Raw genomic sequence first — 17566 nt, forward strand, 5'->3', positions numbered from 1 at the left:
ACAAACCACACATTTCAGATGTGTCCAAAAACTTATTTACCATTTGACTTAAAAACTCGATGTTGATTATGGAAATTTGATATTTCAAATGAAGATGAAAATAGTCACAATAAACAGTTAAAAAATTGAATAAATTAGCGAATACTAACCTTATAAACTATTTTGGAGATGCGTTGAAGAATTTGGGTAGGTGAGATAGGTGCTTTCAAATGAGTCAACAGTAGTCAAACCTCCTTTATGATTGCATAGAAAATTTCAGCAAGACCCATTTTCTTGATTATATTCGTTTAATCCTTAAAGCAACAGCCAACATAGCATCGACCGTTAAGTTGTTCAATCAGGTTAAAATTTATTCAAAGCATACTTGAAACCCAATCAAAGAAGTTTACTTGAGAAATTTTATTTCAAGCCTGTGGGGTTTTAGATTTGAACAATCTATACTTAAGTTTTTGAACAATTTATTTATTCAAGCCCACTTTAAACCCAAATTTAGCTCAACTCAGTGCATTTCTTTTTTTGGGCCCAACTTTGAGCACTAGGCATGTCCAACCCAATTAACAATCTTGATATAATGAAGAAATAATAATCTTTCATTGGACAACAATAAAGAGCATTGGAAGTAAAGCTAGCAATAGGTCATTTTAACCCTGTCAAAATTAGCACAACTTGTTACGTCATGAGTAGTGTCGTGTCAAAACTCGCAAAAATACAAACCTTTGTGTCATGTTATCCCATGAACTTTCAAGGGCCAAGAAGGCATGATTTGTGTCAAATGATACAAATCGGTGGAATAATTGAGTGTATTTGTAACTTCCCTTACTATATGTGCTCAAAAATTTATGCCAAACCTTTAAGAAAAGGAACAACAAAATCTTTTAGGGGGTGTTTGGTTTGGATAATATTTTATTACCAAAATAGAAAGATTATCTTGAAGATAAATTACTTAAAAGATTACTGGGTATAAATTATTACTATGTTTGATAAAATTTGGTAAGTATAAATTAATTATTGTATTTGGTTAAAAGTAATAAAAGATTACTAGTAAATTATTTTACTTAAATGCCCTTGAATATAATTATTTTTAAATATTTTTTATATTATTTATCATATTAATTAAAAATAAATTTATTTTTATATCAAAAAATTAATAAATAATAATATAATTATAATAAACTCAAGATTACTTCAGTACTCTTTAAATATCTAAAGTGAATGTGGTAATTAGATTACTATCTACATTACCTGTCACGTCAGCATTGGTAATAGAAGATTACTGTAATATTTTATTACTAACAAATCAAACAAGGAAATAAAAGATAGATTACCAAGATAATCTTAAAAAACTCCAATCAAACGCCCCTTTAGAGTTAAATACATTTTCTCACCAATGGTCTCACCTAGAAACACTTTCCACGTACAATGATATAAATAATATTTTTTCATTCAAAACCAAATTTTGTTTAAAAAAATAAAAGTGCAAGGGCAAAAAGTAATTTTACCATTAATAAATTAAAAAAAACTCTTTTACAAATAAGACCCAAACATTTTAAATATAATTTTAGCGTTTTAATAGATTTGAAAACTTGTATTTACACCTCTAAAACCCTATCCACCATTGATCACTAATATTGACGATCAAGCCATGATATCAAAACTATCATACAAGATAAGTCTGTGTGACCAAAAGTTGCAACAAAGACTGGAGAGAGATCGATTTGCATCGTGAAGAGATATCGTCATCGATATTGATTTGAGTAACTAGTAGTTTTGTTAGTGAGAATAAACAAAATCGTTGAAGAAATGAGTCAAAAATAGAGATATCAACGCTAATAGTGCATTTGGAAGTTGAAAATGGTTAGAGTTTGTTGGCTCAAATGAAGGGGGAGTGTGGGAACAATGAAAGAGAAATAATGGAGTTCCTATGTAATTTTTACTTTTAAAAGTTATTTAATTTTTGTTAATTCATATTTACATTATAATTTTAAAAAAGAGTATTTTAAATACATAAATAGGTATACACTTATATATATCATCATATGATTGGGTATTACTAGTCCTTAATTCAAAATTATTCAATTACATGATGACACATATAAATATGTATTTATTTATGTACTTAAAATAAATACATATAGTTTTAGTGTTTAAAAAATAAAATAATATGAATAAATGATAATTTCATTTCTAGACACTTTAAAGATTTTCATTGATAAAGTTTAATTTATTCGAGAAAAAGTATCATCTATGAGTTAAAAAAATATTATGTATACCTATTTTTGGTATATAAATGTATATACATTTATATGTATCATTGTATAATTAAGTATTATTTTATCATTAATTTAATTTTATCAGATCATATCATAATATATATATATATATATATATATATAAGTGTGTATATATTTATATATATAAAATAAATATATATAATTTTATTGGTAAAAAAAAAAGATAGAAAAACCTTGGGTGGGAAATGGAATTTAGTCAATCTTTTAAGAAAATTTACATGGTGGCTTGTTAGTTACTTACTTGTGGTGTTTGGTCTAAACAAAAATTCGGATTCGGCTGCAACTCAAAATTACATGGTCTCAGAATTTGTCTTCTGTACTTCGTTACTTGAGTCAGTGAGAGGGGTTACTTCGTAAAAACAAAAATCTAAATTGGGATAAAAATAAATAAACAAAAATAAAGGGGCAAAAAAAGAAGACATCAAAACCGCTTCTTATTATCCTCGTGCTTCCCTTGTTTTCTATAATTCTATTCTCAGCTTCAATTTTTCTCCATCTTTCCGTTTCTTCTCTCCGGTTACTCTACTGTCGCTATTCTCTATTAACTTTCTTTAATCATCGCGGCGCACTTTAACTTGCCGCTCACTATCATATACCCCGGAGGTATGCCCCTTAACCTATGCGTTCGACTGTGCTTCGTTATGTTATAAACTATCCATATCGAAACCCTAATTGAATTTAATTAAAAAATCTAATATAATTTCCTTTTTTTGGGCAAAAGAAGAATCTGAAATTGATTATAGGTAATCTATTTTGTTTTATTTTACTTGATCAGGTGAGGAGAGAAGGTAGGGTGCGGTGTTTAATCTGATCCGTCAAAAGAAGAGCAATCAGTTTATAGGGTTGTATTTCGGAATTTGTTCTAGTTATTTGATGCGTTACTGGGGTTTGGAATCCTCCAAACGGGTTACTTATTTGGGTCAGAACGTGAGATGGCCAATCCCGGGGTCGGGACAAAGTTTTTGTCAGTGAATCTGAACAAATCTTATGGGCAATCCCATCATCAGCATCACAATAATCAGCACAATTTATCTCATTTGGGTCATCATGGGTCCAATAGGTCCCGCCCTGGTGGTGGTGCTGGTGGAGGAGGAGGAATGGTGGTCCTGTCACGGCCCAGGAGTTCCCAGAAAGCTACTGGACCTAAGCTTTCCGTTCCACCCCCCTTGAATCTGCCATCTTTAAGGAAAGAGCATGAGAGATTTGATTCGTTGGGATCCACTGGCGGGTCTGCTGGGGGAGGGGTTTCAGGTGGTGGACAGAGACCTGGTTCCTCTGGCATGGGTTGGACTAAGCCAGGCACAGCAGTTGCTTTGCAAGAGAAGGGAGGAATTGTTATTGGTAATCATGTAACAGATGATGGTGTTGATCAGGGTTTGCATGGTGTTGACGGAGTGAGTAAGGTGAGTGGTAGTAGTGGCACCTATATGCCGCCTTCTTTGCGGTCTGGTCTTGTTGAGCCTCCATCTTCTACCTTTCCACATGTAGAGAAGGTTAGTGTATTGAGGGGTGAAGATTTCCCATCTTTGCGGGCTGCATTGCCATCTTTATCTGTCTCTGAAAAGAAACATAGAGATGGTTTGAATCAAAAGCAGAAGCAAGCCATGGGTGAGGAGTATGGTAATAGTGACCAAAACCATGGTTCTAGATTGAACTCCCTAGTTGACGTGCATCCTCGGTTGAAGTCAGGTGGCTTCGATAATGGATTGAGTGAGAATGGTGGTAGAAATCGTGATTTGGGTGGTTCTGGTGGATCAGAGCAAATCAGAAAGCAGGATGAATGCTTTCCAGGTCCATTGCCATTGGTTAGGTTGAACCCAAGGTCTGATTGGGCTGATGATGAGCGTGATACTGGTCATGGTTTTGCAGTACAGAACAGAGATCATGGGTCTTCAAGGAGCGAAGCTTACCGGGATAGAGATTTTGATATGCCAAGGCCTAGTGGTTTACCACACAAACCAGCTCATAATGTTTTTGACAAGTGGTCTCAGCACGACAATGAAACTGGAAAGGTATCTTCCAGTGAAGTTACTGAAGTGGACCCTTTTGGCAGAGATACAAGAACACCTGGCAGAGAAGGACAGGAAAGGAATTTGTGGAGAGCTTCTCCTCCTCTTCAAAAAGATGCATTTGGTGCACAAGAGTTTGGAAATGACAGAAATAGCTTTGGTGCAAGGCCATATAGTCAGAACAGGGAAGCAATCAGGGAGAATAAGTTAGTATCTTCTTCGTTTCGAGACTTGCCGTCTGATGATTTTGGAAAACGGGATTTGGGGCATGGACAGGCTGGGAGGCAGCCTTGGAACAACACATGGCACTCGTCTTACAGTCAGAGGGCTGAAAGGAATGATCAATACCATAAATTCAGAGGCGATTCTTTCCAGAATAATTCTGTGTCAAAATCATCATTATCCTCAGGTGGAAGAGGGCTTCCAGTAAATGATCCCATTCTCAATTTTGGTAGGGACAAACGTGCGGCAATGAAGAGTGATAAACTTTACCTGGAGGACCCTTTCATGAAGGACTTTGGGGCTACTGGTTTTGATGTACGGGATCCGTTTTCTGGGGGTCTTGTTGGGGTTGTTAAAAAGAAGAAAGATCTTAAGCAGACTGATTTTCATGACCCTGTCCGGGAATCTTTTGAGGCTGAACTTGAGAGAGTCCAAAAGATGCAGGAGCAGGAGCGGCAACGGATTATTGAGGAACAGGAAAGAGCTTTAGACCTAGCTCGCAGAGAAGAAGAGGAGAGGCTAAGAGTAGCCAGGGAACAAGAAGAACAACGGAGAAGGTTAGAAGAAGAAGCGAGAGAAACTGCATGGAGAGCTGAACAAGAGCGATTGGAAGCCATGCGCAAGGCTGAAGAACAGAGAATAGCTAGAGACGAGGAGAAACAGAGGATTATTATGGAGGAGGAGAGGAGGAAACAGGCTGCTAAGCAGAAACTCTTAGAATTGGAAGAAAGAATTGCCAAGAGGCAGGTTGAAGGAACTAAGTGTGGTAGCAACTCTTCCATTCTTGCAGAAGAGAAAATTTCAGGAATGTCTCCCAAAGTGGCAGATTTGGCTGATTGGGAAGATGGTGAAAGGATAGTGGAGAGGATTACAACTTCTGCATCTTCTGATTCCTCTGGTCTGAATAGAGCCTTTGACTTTAGCAATAGCCCTCACTTTGCTAGAGATAATTCTTCTGCCCTTCTGGAAAGAGGTAAGCCTGTTAACTCATGGAGAAGGGATGCATTTGAGAATGGGAACAGCTCAACCTTCTTTCCACAGGAATCGGATAATGGTCATTTTAGCCCCAGGCGAGGTGGAACTATTGGAGGGAAATCATTTCCACGGAAAGATTATTTTGGAGGACCTGGTTTTATGTCGTCAAGGACTTATTATAAAGCAGGGATTCAAGAATCACACACAGATGAAGTTAATCATCCAAGAAGTCAGAGATGGAATATACCTGGCGATGGTGATCACTATGCCAGAAATGTTGAGGTTGAATCTGACTTTCATGAGAATTACACTGAGGGATACAGTGATGTTGGATGGGGCCATAGTCGGTACCACAGCAATCCTTATCCTTCATACCCTGAACGATTATATCAAAATCCGGATATAGATGGGCTTTCTTCCTCTGGGAGGTCAAGGTATTCCATGAGGCACCCTCGTGTACTCCCTCCTCCATCTCGTAGTGCGATGCAAAAAACTTTCTATAGACATGAGAATGAGCAACCAGGCCCTTCAAATTTTCAAGAAAATGAGATAGAGTATAATCATGCAGAAAGGAGTGAAACTACTGGTAAGATAGGTTTTGAAAGCAGCGATCAGCATAATCTTGCACAACCTGAAATAATTGATGTCCAGCTGGAGAATACTGCAAACCTGGAGCAGAAAATGGATAGGAACACCACACCAAGATGTGATTCACAGTCCTCACTCTCTGTCTCTAGCCCTCCTGATTCCCCAGTTCATCTATCTCATGATGACCTGGATGAATCTGGAGATTCTCCAGCGTTATCTGCCAATGAGGATACAGATATCTCTCCAGGACGAGGCAATGACCCTGTTATGTTGCCCATGGAATCCCGGAAAGAGAATACGATGATTCACTCTAGTTCTGTCTCAGTAGATGATGAAGAATGGACAATTGAGAATGAACGATTACAGGAGCAAGAAGAATATGATGAGGATGAAGATGGGTATGAAGAAGAAGATGAAATTCATGATGGCGATGATGAGAATATTAACCTGACGCGGGAGTTTAAAGATATGCATCTGGTGGAGAAAATATCTCCCGACATGGTGAACAATGTGGTCTTAGGCTTTAATGAGGGTGTTGAGGTTGCAATGCCCACTGATGAGATTGAAAGAAGCCCCCAAAATGAAGAATCTTCATTTTCAGCACCAACTGCTGTTGTTGAAGGCTTAGGATATTTTGATGTTGTGTGTGGAACACTTCATTCTGCTGATGTTCCTTCCAAAGCAAGTACTGGTGATTCTTCTAGAATCTTCCGGGAGGCTGAGAATGCAATTCAGGATTTGGTTATTCAGCCCAGTAGTACCCAATTATCAGCAGTTTCTGAGCTAATGGTTCATGTGGATGCTAACAGTGATTCTGTTGTGTCTAATCTGCAGCCAATATCATCTTCTGTTGATATAACCTCACATTCATCTTCTAATCAGACTGTCACGTCTGCAATATCTGCTGGCCCATGTCAGGCAGAGCCACCTGTCAAGCTGCAGTTTGGGCTGTTTTCAGGGCCTTCTTTGATTCCTTCCCCTATTCCTGCCATACAGATTGGTTCTATTCAGATGCCTCTTCTGCATCCCCAAGTGGGTCCATCCCTTGCCCATATGCATCCCTCACAATCTTCTCTCTTCCAATTTGGACAGTGGAGATATTCTTCACCTATTTCCCAGGGAGTACTTCCTTTGGCACCACAGTCAGCGCCTCTTGTTCAGTCTAATATATCAGCCACCTTTTCAATGACTCAGAATGCAGCAGTTTCACAGCCTATTCTGTCTAGTTCAGAAACTTCTCTTAATTTGATGAAAAGTGATGCATTGTCTCTTTCCGTTGATAATCAACCAGGCCTTGCTCAAAGGTGTTTGGATCTCTCTGAAGGGAATGTATTAAACAAGGTTACTTCATTACCAGCAAGTGAAAGGGCAGAAACTACCTTTACGGCACAGCAGGATTGTCCAGAGGTTTCCCACCTTGGTGAGGAGAAAACAGGGTCTGATTCAGGTCTTCGAGTACAGGACCGTGGTCACCATATTTCAGTCATGAGGAACTTCAAATCCTTGTCTAAAGAATCTGAAAACCTGCTTCAAACTAGAGCAGCATCTTCTTTGTCAGGTTCAAAAGAAAAAATGTTGAATGTGCCAAAAACTCAAGGACTAATATCTGGTGGCAGAAGTAAAAAATATGTTGTTTCAGTTAGAAATAATACTGGCTCAAAGTCTTCTTTTGTGGCTCCTGAAACTTCTCGCTCAGATTCTGGTGGATTTCAGAGGAGGCCTCGACACCAGCGAACTGAATTTCGAGTTCGGGAAAATACTGATAAGCAGCTATATACCGGTGTTGCTTCAACTAACCAAATTGCTCTGGATGATAAATCAAATATCAATGGAAGGGGTACTGGATTTTCTACCCGAAGTGAGTATAGGAGAGTCATTGTGTCAAACAAATCATCGAAACAGATGAATGAATCAGAATCCATGAATTCAGGCATAACAAGCTCCCAGGAAATAGATTCTGGAGGCAAGACTGGAAAGGGAGTAAGAAGAGGATCATCGACTAAGAGCAAGAACATCCCACATTTTGTAGAGGGAAACCTGAAAAGGACCATTCGCTCTGAAGAGGATGTTGATACTCCTTTACAAAGTGGTGTTGTGCGTGTTTTTGAGCAACCTGGCATAGAAGCCCCTAGTGACGAAGATGACTTTATTGAGGTGAGGTCGAAGAGGCAAATGCTGAATGATCGGCGTGAACAGAGAGAAAAAGAGATCAAGGCAAAGTCTCGATTCACAAAGGTTTTGATGCTGTGTTATAATTTGTTTTTATGTCCTGCCCTAAATGAGGAATCTTTTTATATTAAAAAAACTGAGCAATAAGGTCTTGAATGTGTCTTATTGTTTATGCCAGATGCCAAGGAAATCACGTTCAACTTCACAAAATTCTCTCGTCTCAGCAAGTTCAAACAAAATTTCTGTGTCAATGAGTGAAGCAGCAAATGATGTTCCCCCCGATTTTGTTGCCACTGATGGACGGAATTCGGCAAACTTGGAAGTGTCTACTGGATTTGGTGCCACCAAAGTGTCTCAACTCTTGGCTCCAATTGGCACTCCAGCTGTGAAAACTGAAGTTCAGGCTGATATAAGACCCCAGACAATCAAGTATATATTCTCTCTCAGAAATTTCATTTTGCCAAAAAATCAAGGCATTCAGTTGTGTCAATCTCATATCTCTTTCCCACAGGTGTCTCCAAAAGAGCTCCGTGTCAGTCTTATCTGGTGGTGAAAAGAATCTTGCTTCAGGCTTCATATTTGACAGCAAGAATAAGGTTCTGGATAATGTTCAAACACCAATGAGTTTGTGGGGCAATTCTCGGCTTGATCAACAGGTTTGCAAACTGTTGATACTTATTTCTTGACTATTATAGCTGTTAATTGCGGACATATTGGGATTTATTCCTTAAAAATGCTGGCCATGTTTTTTGGTCCCTTGCTTTTACCTCAGAACAGCCTTTCATTGTTTATTATTCATTAAAATTCTCAACATTTGTTTAATAAGAATGCATTTGCTCAGAAGTCGCATTCTCTGGCAGAGAATATTGGCATAGATGGTTAAATTTGTTTATTCTAGGATCAGCAATTGCTGAACTTGAACAGATGTTTGAATGTATACATGTCAGCGTGTAGGAAATTTTTTTTTTAAAGCCTTGTGTAACCAGGATGTCCTCTGGTTCAGTGAAGTTTGACCTGCCAGTTATCATCTTTGGTGCTTTGGTCCTGTGTAGCAGCTTCTGGGAAGTCCATTGCTCTTAAAATGGCATATTACGTCCTGCTCTGATAGTATTGTTCCTTTTAATAATTGTCCTCCAACCATCAAGATTTACAAATTTATATATAATTAATATATATACACACACACACACACACACACATACATTTATGAGTAGATATTTGTGATAATTTGTTAGACGCTATCCTTGTGGATGGGACTATCTTTCAGTAATGAGGTCTTAAAGTTACTGAGAAGACAATAGAATAATAAAGTATATAACAAATTGAATACTATTTGATCTATAATTGCATGAATTAGTTGAAGCTTTTTTTTTTTCTGGCCAGTAATTTTACTTATCCATGGTTTCATATGTCTTATCTGCTGAGTAAATGCTCAAAAATCCTAATCTGATTCAAGTTTCTGTAGGTAATGGCCCTAAGTCAGAACCAGCTTGATGAGGCTATGAATCCTGGGCAATTTGATTCTCGGGTTTCCAGTAAAGATCATAGCTCAGTTGGCAAGCCCAGCATACCATCATCAACTATCTTGACAGAAGACAAGTCATTCTCTTCCGCCGCAAGCCCAATAAACTCTTTGCTTGCCGGAGAGAAAATTCAATTTGGTGAGACTATTTTCTTTTGTTGAGTTTTATAGCTTTCTAGAGCTGCTCTTTTCTCTCTTTTGATAAATTCATTCCTCTTGCATCCAGGTGCTGTGACATCTCCTACAGTTCTCCCACCTAGCACTCGTGCCGTCTCTCATGGAATAGGTCCTCCTGGTCTAGGCCGCTCAGAACACGAAATCGCCCACAATATTTCGGCAGCTAAGAATGATCGCACTATCTTCTTTGACAAAGAGAAACACTCTAATGAAACTTGTGTCAATCTGGAAGACTGTGAAGCTGAAGCGGCTGCCTCTGCCATTGCAGTCGCTGCTATAAGTAGTGATGAGATTGTTGGGAATGGACTGGGAACTTGCTCTGTCTCTGCATCAGAGGCCATAAGTATTGGATGTGCTGAAATTGATGGTGTAGCAGGAGGTAATACTATATTTTTGCTACCACAGTGGTTAGCTTGCACCATATATTTGTTGGTGTTAATTGTTTTTCCAATATATTCACTTGGCACTTGTCTAATCTTCTTTAGCAGGTGATAAACAATCAGTGAGTCAATCTAAGGCTGAAGAGTCTTTAACTGTAGCTTTACCAGCGGATTTGTCTGTTGAGACCCCGCCAATTTCCTTGTGGCCACCTTTACCGAGCCCACCAAATTCTTCTAGCCAGATGGTTTCACATTTCGCTGGAGGCCCACCATCTCATTTTCCTTTCTATGAGATGAATCCCATGTTGGGCGGTCCGATCTTCACTTTTGGACCTCATGATGAATCTGCCCCTTCTCAATCACCGACCCAGAAGAGTAGTACTCCAAGTTCAACTCCCCTTCGGACCTGGCAACAGTGCCATTCTGGTGTAGATTCATTCTATGGCGCTCCCACAGGTTATGCAGGCCCTTTCATCAGCCCAAGTGGGGGTCTGCCAGGGGTTCAAGGCCCACCTCACATGGTTGTCTACAACCATTTTGCTCCAGTGGGACAGTTTGGGCAGGTTGGTTTGAGTTTTATGGGTACCACCTATATTCCATCTGCAAAGCAACCTGATTGGAAGCAACATCCTGTATCTTCTGCTATGGGTTTTGGTGAAGGAGAGGTGAACAATTTGAATATGATTGCTGCCCAACACAATCCAACTAATTTAACTGCACCAATCCAGCATCTTGCCCCTGGGTCACCTCTCATGCCTATGGCTTCTACTTTGGCCATGTTTGATGTTTCTCCATTTCAGGTAGTGATTTTCATTTTCTAAAATTGAAAGCCATTTGATTTCTAAAAGGATGGTTTCTGCCCTTCCCCTAGTTTTTCTGTTACTGAATTTATTTCTTCCAAAAAAAAAAAAACCGCTGGTTTTTTTTATTGAAACAGGTAGGGAATGTTTTTGTTCTGAATTATTCTTTAGTCTTGGGACTAGAGAATAAGCATATCTTACTATTAGAACAATTTACCACTACAATTCTTATTCGTCACTTAACTTACACCTGGTTAAAATTTTTTTATGTCCAGTCCGCTTCAGATATGTCAGTCCAAGCGCATTGGTCAAATGTTACTGCAGCTCCTCATCAGCCTGTTTCCATATCGATGCCATTGCAACAACAGCCAGATGGTGTACTTCCTCTACAATATAACTATGGACCTCCTGTGGACCAGTCATCTAATGCAAATAGGTCCCAAACATCAACACCCTCTGATAGCAGCAGAAATTTTCATGCAGCTAGTGATGCAACTGTCACCCAGTTGCCTGATGAACTGGGGTTAGTTGACTCAGCAAGCTCTACTGGTCCTGGGACCTCAACACAGAATGTTGTTGCTAAGAGCTTGTCTCTAAGCACCATTACAGATGCTGGCAAGAGTGATATTGTTCAGAATAGCAGTAGCAGCAATGTGCCTCAGTCTTCACAGCAAAAGAATACTTCTTCCCACCAGTACAATAGTTCTTCAGGGTACAGTTATCAAAGAGGAAGTGGCATTTCACAGAAGAATAGTTCTGGGGGCGAATGGTCCCACCGAAGAATAGGGTTCCATGGGCGGAACCAGTCTTTAAGTGCAGAAAAGGGTTTTGGCCCTGCAAAGATGAAGCAGATTTATGTGGCTAAACAGACCACAAGTGGGACATCAGCACCATCATGAGCATGATGCAGGATGAGCATCTTCGATTGAGAAAAGAGTGCCGGAAGGAAGGGTAACATTTTGGGATGAAATTTTTCTTTACATATGGCATGGTTCATTGAATAAAAATGGAATGTCAAGTGTGCGGTTCGGTGCCAATATAATTAAAGCTATACTGGTTTTTGTAATGTAAGTTTGCAGAACTGGTTGATAATAGCAGTTTTGGGTCTTTTGAAGAAGAATTGAGGGAGGAATAGATTCTAGTGTGTTAGGTGGGATGGTAGCCACACCACTGTTGATAAGTATTGTTTAATGGTGGGTTGTGGTCTATCGATTCCTTTATTTGTCCTTTCTAGGCTGCAAACTTTATTGTTAATCTCTTGGTATTGATGTATCAAAAATATTTATGATGTTGCTGATTTTTTATGTTCTTGTTAGTAATGATAAATGTGAGCTTGGGGGAATACTCACCTCTCATTCTGTCCTTTCATCACTTTTATTGTAGATTTAATATGGTAGATGTTTCAGGAATCAGAAAAGACTTTAGAATCAGATTCAGATGCTTCTCCTCCCTTCATTTCCTGTTATCATGAGTTATGTCTAATTTTGCGAAAGCATTATGTAAACTGAGATAACCGTGCGTCTGTGCTTATATGACACCCGACGGTATAATTTTATCTAGGCTAAAAGACTTACTCTTATGTAAGGTTTAATGTAAATAGAGGTATCAAAAACTTAATTATCTATTCGATATGAAATTTTTGTTAAAACTTGTTAATTATGAAGGTAAAATTGTCATTAAATAATAAAATTAAAAAAATTAAAATTTTATCTTATTTTTCTTTTTTAATTTAAAAAACTAATTTTTTTTTTCATCCAAAAGTTTAAAAAATTATTTTTTCACTCTTAAGGTTTCATTTATTTATTTCCTTCTCTAACCACAAACGTGATGGATTATCATGTATCATCCAAATATGATGCACAACGAATACATTCATGGCTGAAGAATGGATTTTTATTGACGATCATCCAAATTTAAAGCTGAATTGATAAAAAACATGAGAGATTCTAATTGTTTGGAGCTAATTCGACAAAACTTCTTCATCATCATTTAGGCTTTATTGGCCTTTGTCTAGTGTCATTGGCGATAGTAGAGAAAGACACATAGAAGGCTCATCGACACTAGAACCAATTGGTTGTCACTATCATCATTATCAAAGTTTGTAACAAACTATAGAGATTTGGGACAGGAGAGAGGGGAAGAAACAGTTATTTTTTAAAGTTGAGATAAGAGTCAAAATGCAAGTTTTTAAAAGGCAGAGAAAAATTAAGTTTTTACAAAATTTTAACAGTACCATATATTTTAATTTTTGAAATCCCATCAATATTCCTTTATCCTTACATTCAAATTTGAACGGAAAATACTCCTTTGGCCTTTTATGTCTTAACAAATGTCAGGCAAAGCTGATGGGCTGTCTGAAAACCAGTACAAAGCACCACCATTAAGATTCTCAACAAAACATTATTAGGAGTGGTTATAACCCGACAAGTTTGAAGGGTACAATTATGTGTTATTATGTAATTATTTAAAATAATATTCTCAACAATTTTCCTTTGCCCATCTCTCGTCTCTCATATTCTCAACAATTTTCCTCCTCTCTTATTCCCCACCGTCCTTTTCTTCTCTCCATCCTTCTCTATTTTTCCCCGCTTATTTCTCACGTTCTTTCTCGTTTTCAAACTACACATCTTAGCCTACAGAAACGCAGAAGCTATTGTTGTTTCCTTTTCTGTAGTTACCCGTAACAGACTCTTTGTTTAATTTTTTCTAATGCATTAAAACTGTTGGTTAGGCTACTATATATTGCAGAAAGTAAAGAATTGGGAAAGTGAAAGATGGAGAAGAGTTTTGATTAGGGTTTGCAAAGAGGACGGAGAAATGGAGATCAAAGAATAAAAGACTTTCCTTTAGAATGAAATTTCATTGGAAGGGTCAAATAATTTTCTATCTTTCGGGAATGTTACTTTTGACCTTTTAAAAAACAAAAAATCCATCGTTTACTTTCATCTGTCAATTCTCTCCACATGTTAATCAAGAAAAGTAAAAGTGGGGACAACTTCAATAATTCAATCAAATAATGATAAAACAAAATTGAATTCATCGGTTTCTCTTACCCCTACTTCTTCTCTCCTAGTTCTTGTCTTTCTTTTCAGTTACAACCAGGTCAAGGAATTCCCTGGAAGAATGAATTACATAAATAAATGAATAAAATGCTCTTAAATTCACTAGTTCTCTGCCAACTGCCAAGGTAGCAGACTCTAAGTTTCTACCTAGATATCCAACAATCGTATAAACTGTTCTGTTGTTAATGCTCTCCGTTTCCATTCCCATGGTGCCTGTAAGTGGCATTGTAGTCGGAAAACGGAAAATTAAGCTTGGTTTTAAGTCCACGCAAGTGACGAAATTCAATGGCTGCCTTATCATGAGCCCTGGCAGCAGCCTCCTTCGTCTCGAACGTGCCAAGCCACACTTTTTCTCTTCGTGATGGATCCCAAATCTCAGATGCCCATTTGCCCGATGGCCTCTCTCTAACACCTCTGTACTTGATCCTCTTCTTCTCATTTGTGTCCTCTTTTACAACATTTCCATCGTCTTCAGCAGAGGGGAAGAGATTGCAGCCTAAACAGCCCTTGATTTTGCATACCTGACAAGTGTCACCATCCGGCGGCAGTGGTAACATTGTGTATAATTGTTCATGGTTGTTGATACTTTGAAAGTCGCCTGTGATTACGTGAGTAAGAGCAGAGACGATGATATTGTGTTCCTTTTCGGCTCGAAGTCGTTCAGCTTCCAGTTTCAGTTTTTTGAAGGGCTGCTTCTCCATCTTCCACAAAGCAACAGAATCATTTCAATGGCTGGAAACAAATACTGCGGATCTTTAAAGGGAAAGCCGATAATCCACGTGGCTGCCAGCTGTACGCTGAGTAGACGCGGAGACTGGTTGCCAGGTGGTATTTGATCTCATTGGCAGTCAATGGCATCGTTAATTCAACTTCCTACGATAGATTATTATTCAACAAGACAAGATTTTTTTCTATTTCCGAATTATGACACATAAAAAATAAATCAATGACGAGACTTTATATATTGTAATTTCTTATTTTTAAGTTTGAGAAATTTCACTAATATATATTTATTTTAAAAAAACAAATATTCTTTATCTTTATTGAAACTAAAATAATAGTTTGTTCCCTTCTCCTCTATTAAATTTATAAAATTTGCGTCCACCTTCCAAAATGTGATTGTTCGTTCTTCATTATCACCACTCTTGTATTGTTGTTAACCAAACTTTTAATTTACAATGATTATATGATTAAGTTATCACATTGTCATCGTGGTTTTAACATTGTATACAATTTTTCAATACTACGTGCAACCAAACAATCACAACATTCGAAACCTTTAAAGCCCACCACCACCACTATTTTTCTCACCTACAAAACCCAAAATTCTTGCAAAAAATTGTCATAACATCGTAAATTTTGAAATTCACATTGCACATTGTCACTCCTAAGTCATAACATCTCATACCTTCAAAGAAGATATTGTGATATAGCACTATTGGAAAATGACATTGTTTTCGCTTGCAAATTCATACCATTTTAGCTCGATACATTCTCATTCCTCTGTAGTCTTTTAGTCTCTCTTTTCATCCTCATTATAATCTATAATATTATTTTTTTTCTTCGTTTGTCAAGTTTTGTTTTTATTTATAAGCTACCTCTAACCTATTAACTCTCTCTCGACTTTACTCCTAAGACATATGTCTAGAGAGGGGAGTTGTCTTACACCACTTCTTTAGATTTATTTTTATGCGTTTATCAAATGGAAATCATATTAATAAGAAGAATCATATATAACAAAATGAAAGAGAGTTCGAGATTACATTAATTAGGTGAGAAAATAAAAAAATATAAAATAATTAAATTAAAAATATAATTTAATTATATCATTAAAGATGTAAATAATATTATAATAAAACTATACATATTTATTTTAATACATAAATATATATATATATTCAATTATACAATAATATATATAAATATATATTTATTTATATATGTAGATAACATTACTCTTAATATTAATTATCTAACATATTGTTCAAATGAATAAAAATATCTTGAAATTTTTCTTATTTAAAGTGTCCGAAAATTTTGTCATAACGGACAGCAAATATGATTATGATTGAATTTTACGTAATAACTGACAACAAAAAGAATTAGTCAAACTATCCAAAAGGAAGGAAGAGTCCCCGCTCGAACAGCCTCAGCGTGGTGGGTTCAGCTCCAGCTCAGATATAATGACAATAGGCCCAAAATTCAGACCCAACATATTGAGAAATGTTCAAATCCCACCTTCCAATTTTTTAAAACTTAAACACTTATCAATAATTTAAAACTTAAACACTTATCAATAAGTTAAAATCTGTTAAATTTTTTTATTAATATAAAAAATAAAATCTTCATTTAATAATAATATTAAAAAAATAAAAGTTTATATCATTTACCCCATTAATTTGATAAACTAATAATTTTTTCTCTAAAATTAAGTTTTGAAAAATGATTTTTTTCCCCTTACCTAGGGTTTCAAATTTCGCCAACAAATGATAGTCTATCCCTCTCTCTCTCAGCGACATATCTTCCTCTAATGCTTTTTTTGTGACCGACAATTTATGGATTCAATGAAATCCAGATAAAGAGTTTTAACTCTTTGTTTAGATTTTGTCAAATCCAAACATCGTTGATCAGAGAGAAAACATTGGAGGGAAAGACATCACTAAGAGGGAGAAAGATCAGTTGTCATTCATTGAAAATTCACTAGCGAAATTTCAAACCCTAGATAGGAGAAAAATATCATTTTATAAAACTTAATTTTTAAGAAAAAATTGTTAGTTTTTCAAATCAAAGGGTAAAATAATATAAACTTTTATTTTTTAAATATTATTATTAAATAACAATTTTATCTTTAATTTTAACTGAAATTTTTAACAAATTTTAACTTATAAATAAGTGTTTAGGTTTTTAAAAATTGAAAAGTGAAACTTTAGGTATTCATTATAACTTGGGTGAGAATAAGTCTTTCAGCCGTGATAATAATAATAACAATAATATCGTGTAATTAAAAGCTAAAATACCACTTCATGCCCAAGGTTTGGGAATGCATACTACCCTTGGTTTCGGAAACCATCAACATTCCACCCAAATTTTTAAATCTTTGAATTAAAGGAGGAGAGTATTATAGAATAATAAAGCTATGTATATAAATAATATGTATAATTTTATATATAAATAATAATATATTATCGTATAATTATTTATTATTTTATACATACTCTAAGTGATTTGATTAGCGATTAACAACTCAGTTGATTAGATTAGTTAGTCTGGTCCAATTTTTTAAATGGTGTATAAAAAATCACATTTAAATTTTAATATATTAATAATTATTAATAAGAGTAAAAGTGACTTTTCAGTGGTAAAAATCAGTG

The 17566-nt window shown here is 36.4% G+C and overlaps 2 protein-coding genes across 3 annotated transcripts; one reads left to right on the plus strand and one right to left on the minus strand.

The window, feature by feature from the left end:
* The first annotated feature begins 2735 nt into the window (after positions 1 to 2735).
* Positions 2736 to 12475, plus strand: LOC123199667. Of its 2 annotated transcripts, none has more exons than XM_044614700.1 (8): positions 2736 to 2894; positions 3067 to 8320; positions 8433 to 8683; positions 8766 to 8910; positions 9720 to 9915; positions 10003 to 10332; positions 10439 to 11133; positions 11409 to 12475. In XM_044614700.1, exons 2-8 carry the CDS (start codon positions 3224 to 3226, stop codon positions 12030 to 12032), a joined length of 7338 nt encoding a protein of 2445 aa, XP_044470635.1. In that variant the 5' UTR covers positions 2736 to 2894; positions 3067 to 3223; the 3' UTR covers positions 12033 to 12475. The 2 variants fall into 2 exon arrangements, with proteins under 2 accessions (XP_044470635.1, XP_044470636.1); XM_044614701.1 differs by having other exon boundaries at positions 10442 to 11133.
* A 1902-nt stretch (positions 12476 to 14377) lies between these two features.
* LOC123199579 (ethylene-responsive transcription factor ERF109-like) lies at positions 14378 to 14896 on the minus strand. Its single transcript, XM_044614613.1, has one exon. It carries the CDS (start codon positions 14894 to 14896, stop codon positions 14378 to 14380), a length of 519 nt encoding a protein of 172 aa, XP_044470548.1.
* Positions 14897 to 17566: the final 2670 nt, after the last annotated feature.

This window comes from Mangifera indica, chromosome 16 (assembly GCF_011075055.1).
Source record: "Mangifera indica cultivar Alphonso chromosome 16, CATAS_Mindica_2.1, whole genome shotgun sequence".
Lineage (NCBI taxonomy): Eukaryota > Viridiplantae > Streptophyta > Magnoliopsida > Sapindales > Anacardiaceae > Mangifera > Mangifera indica.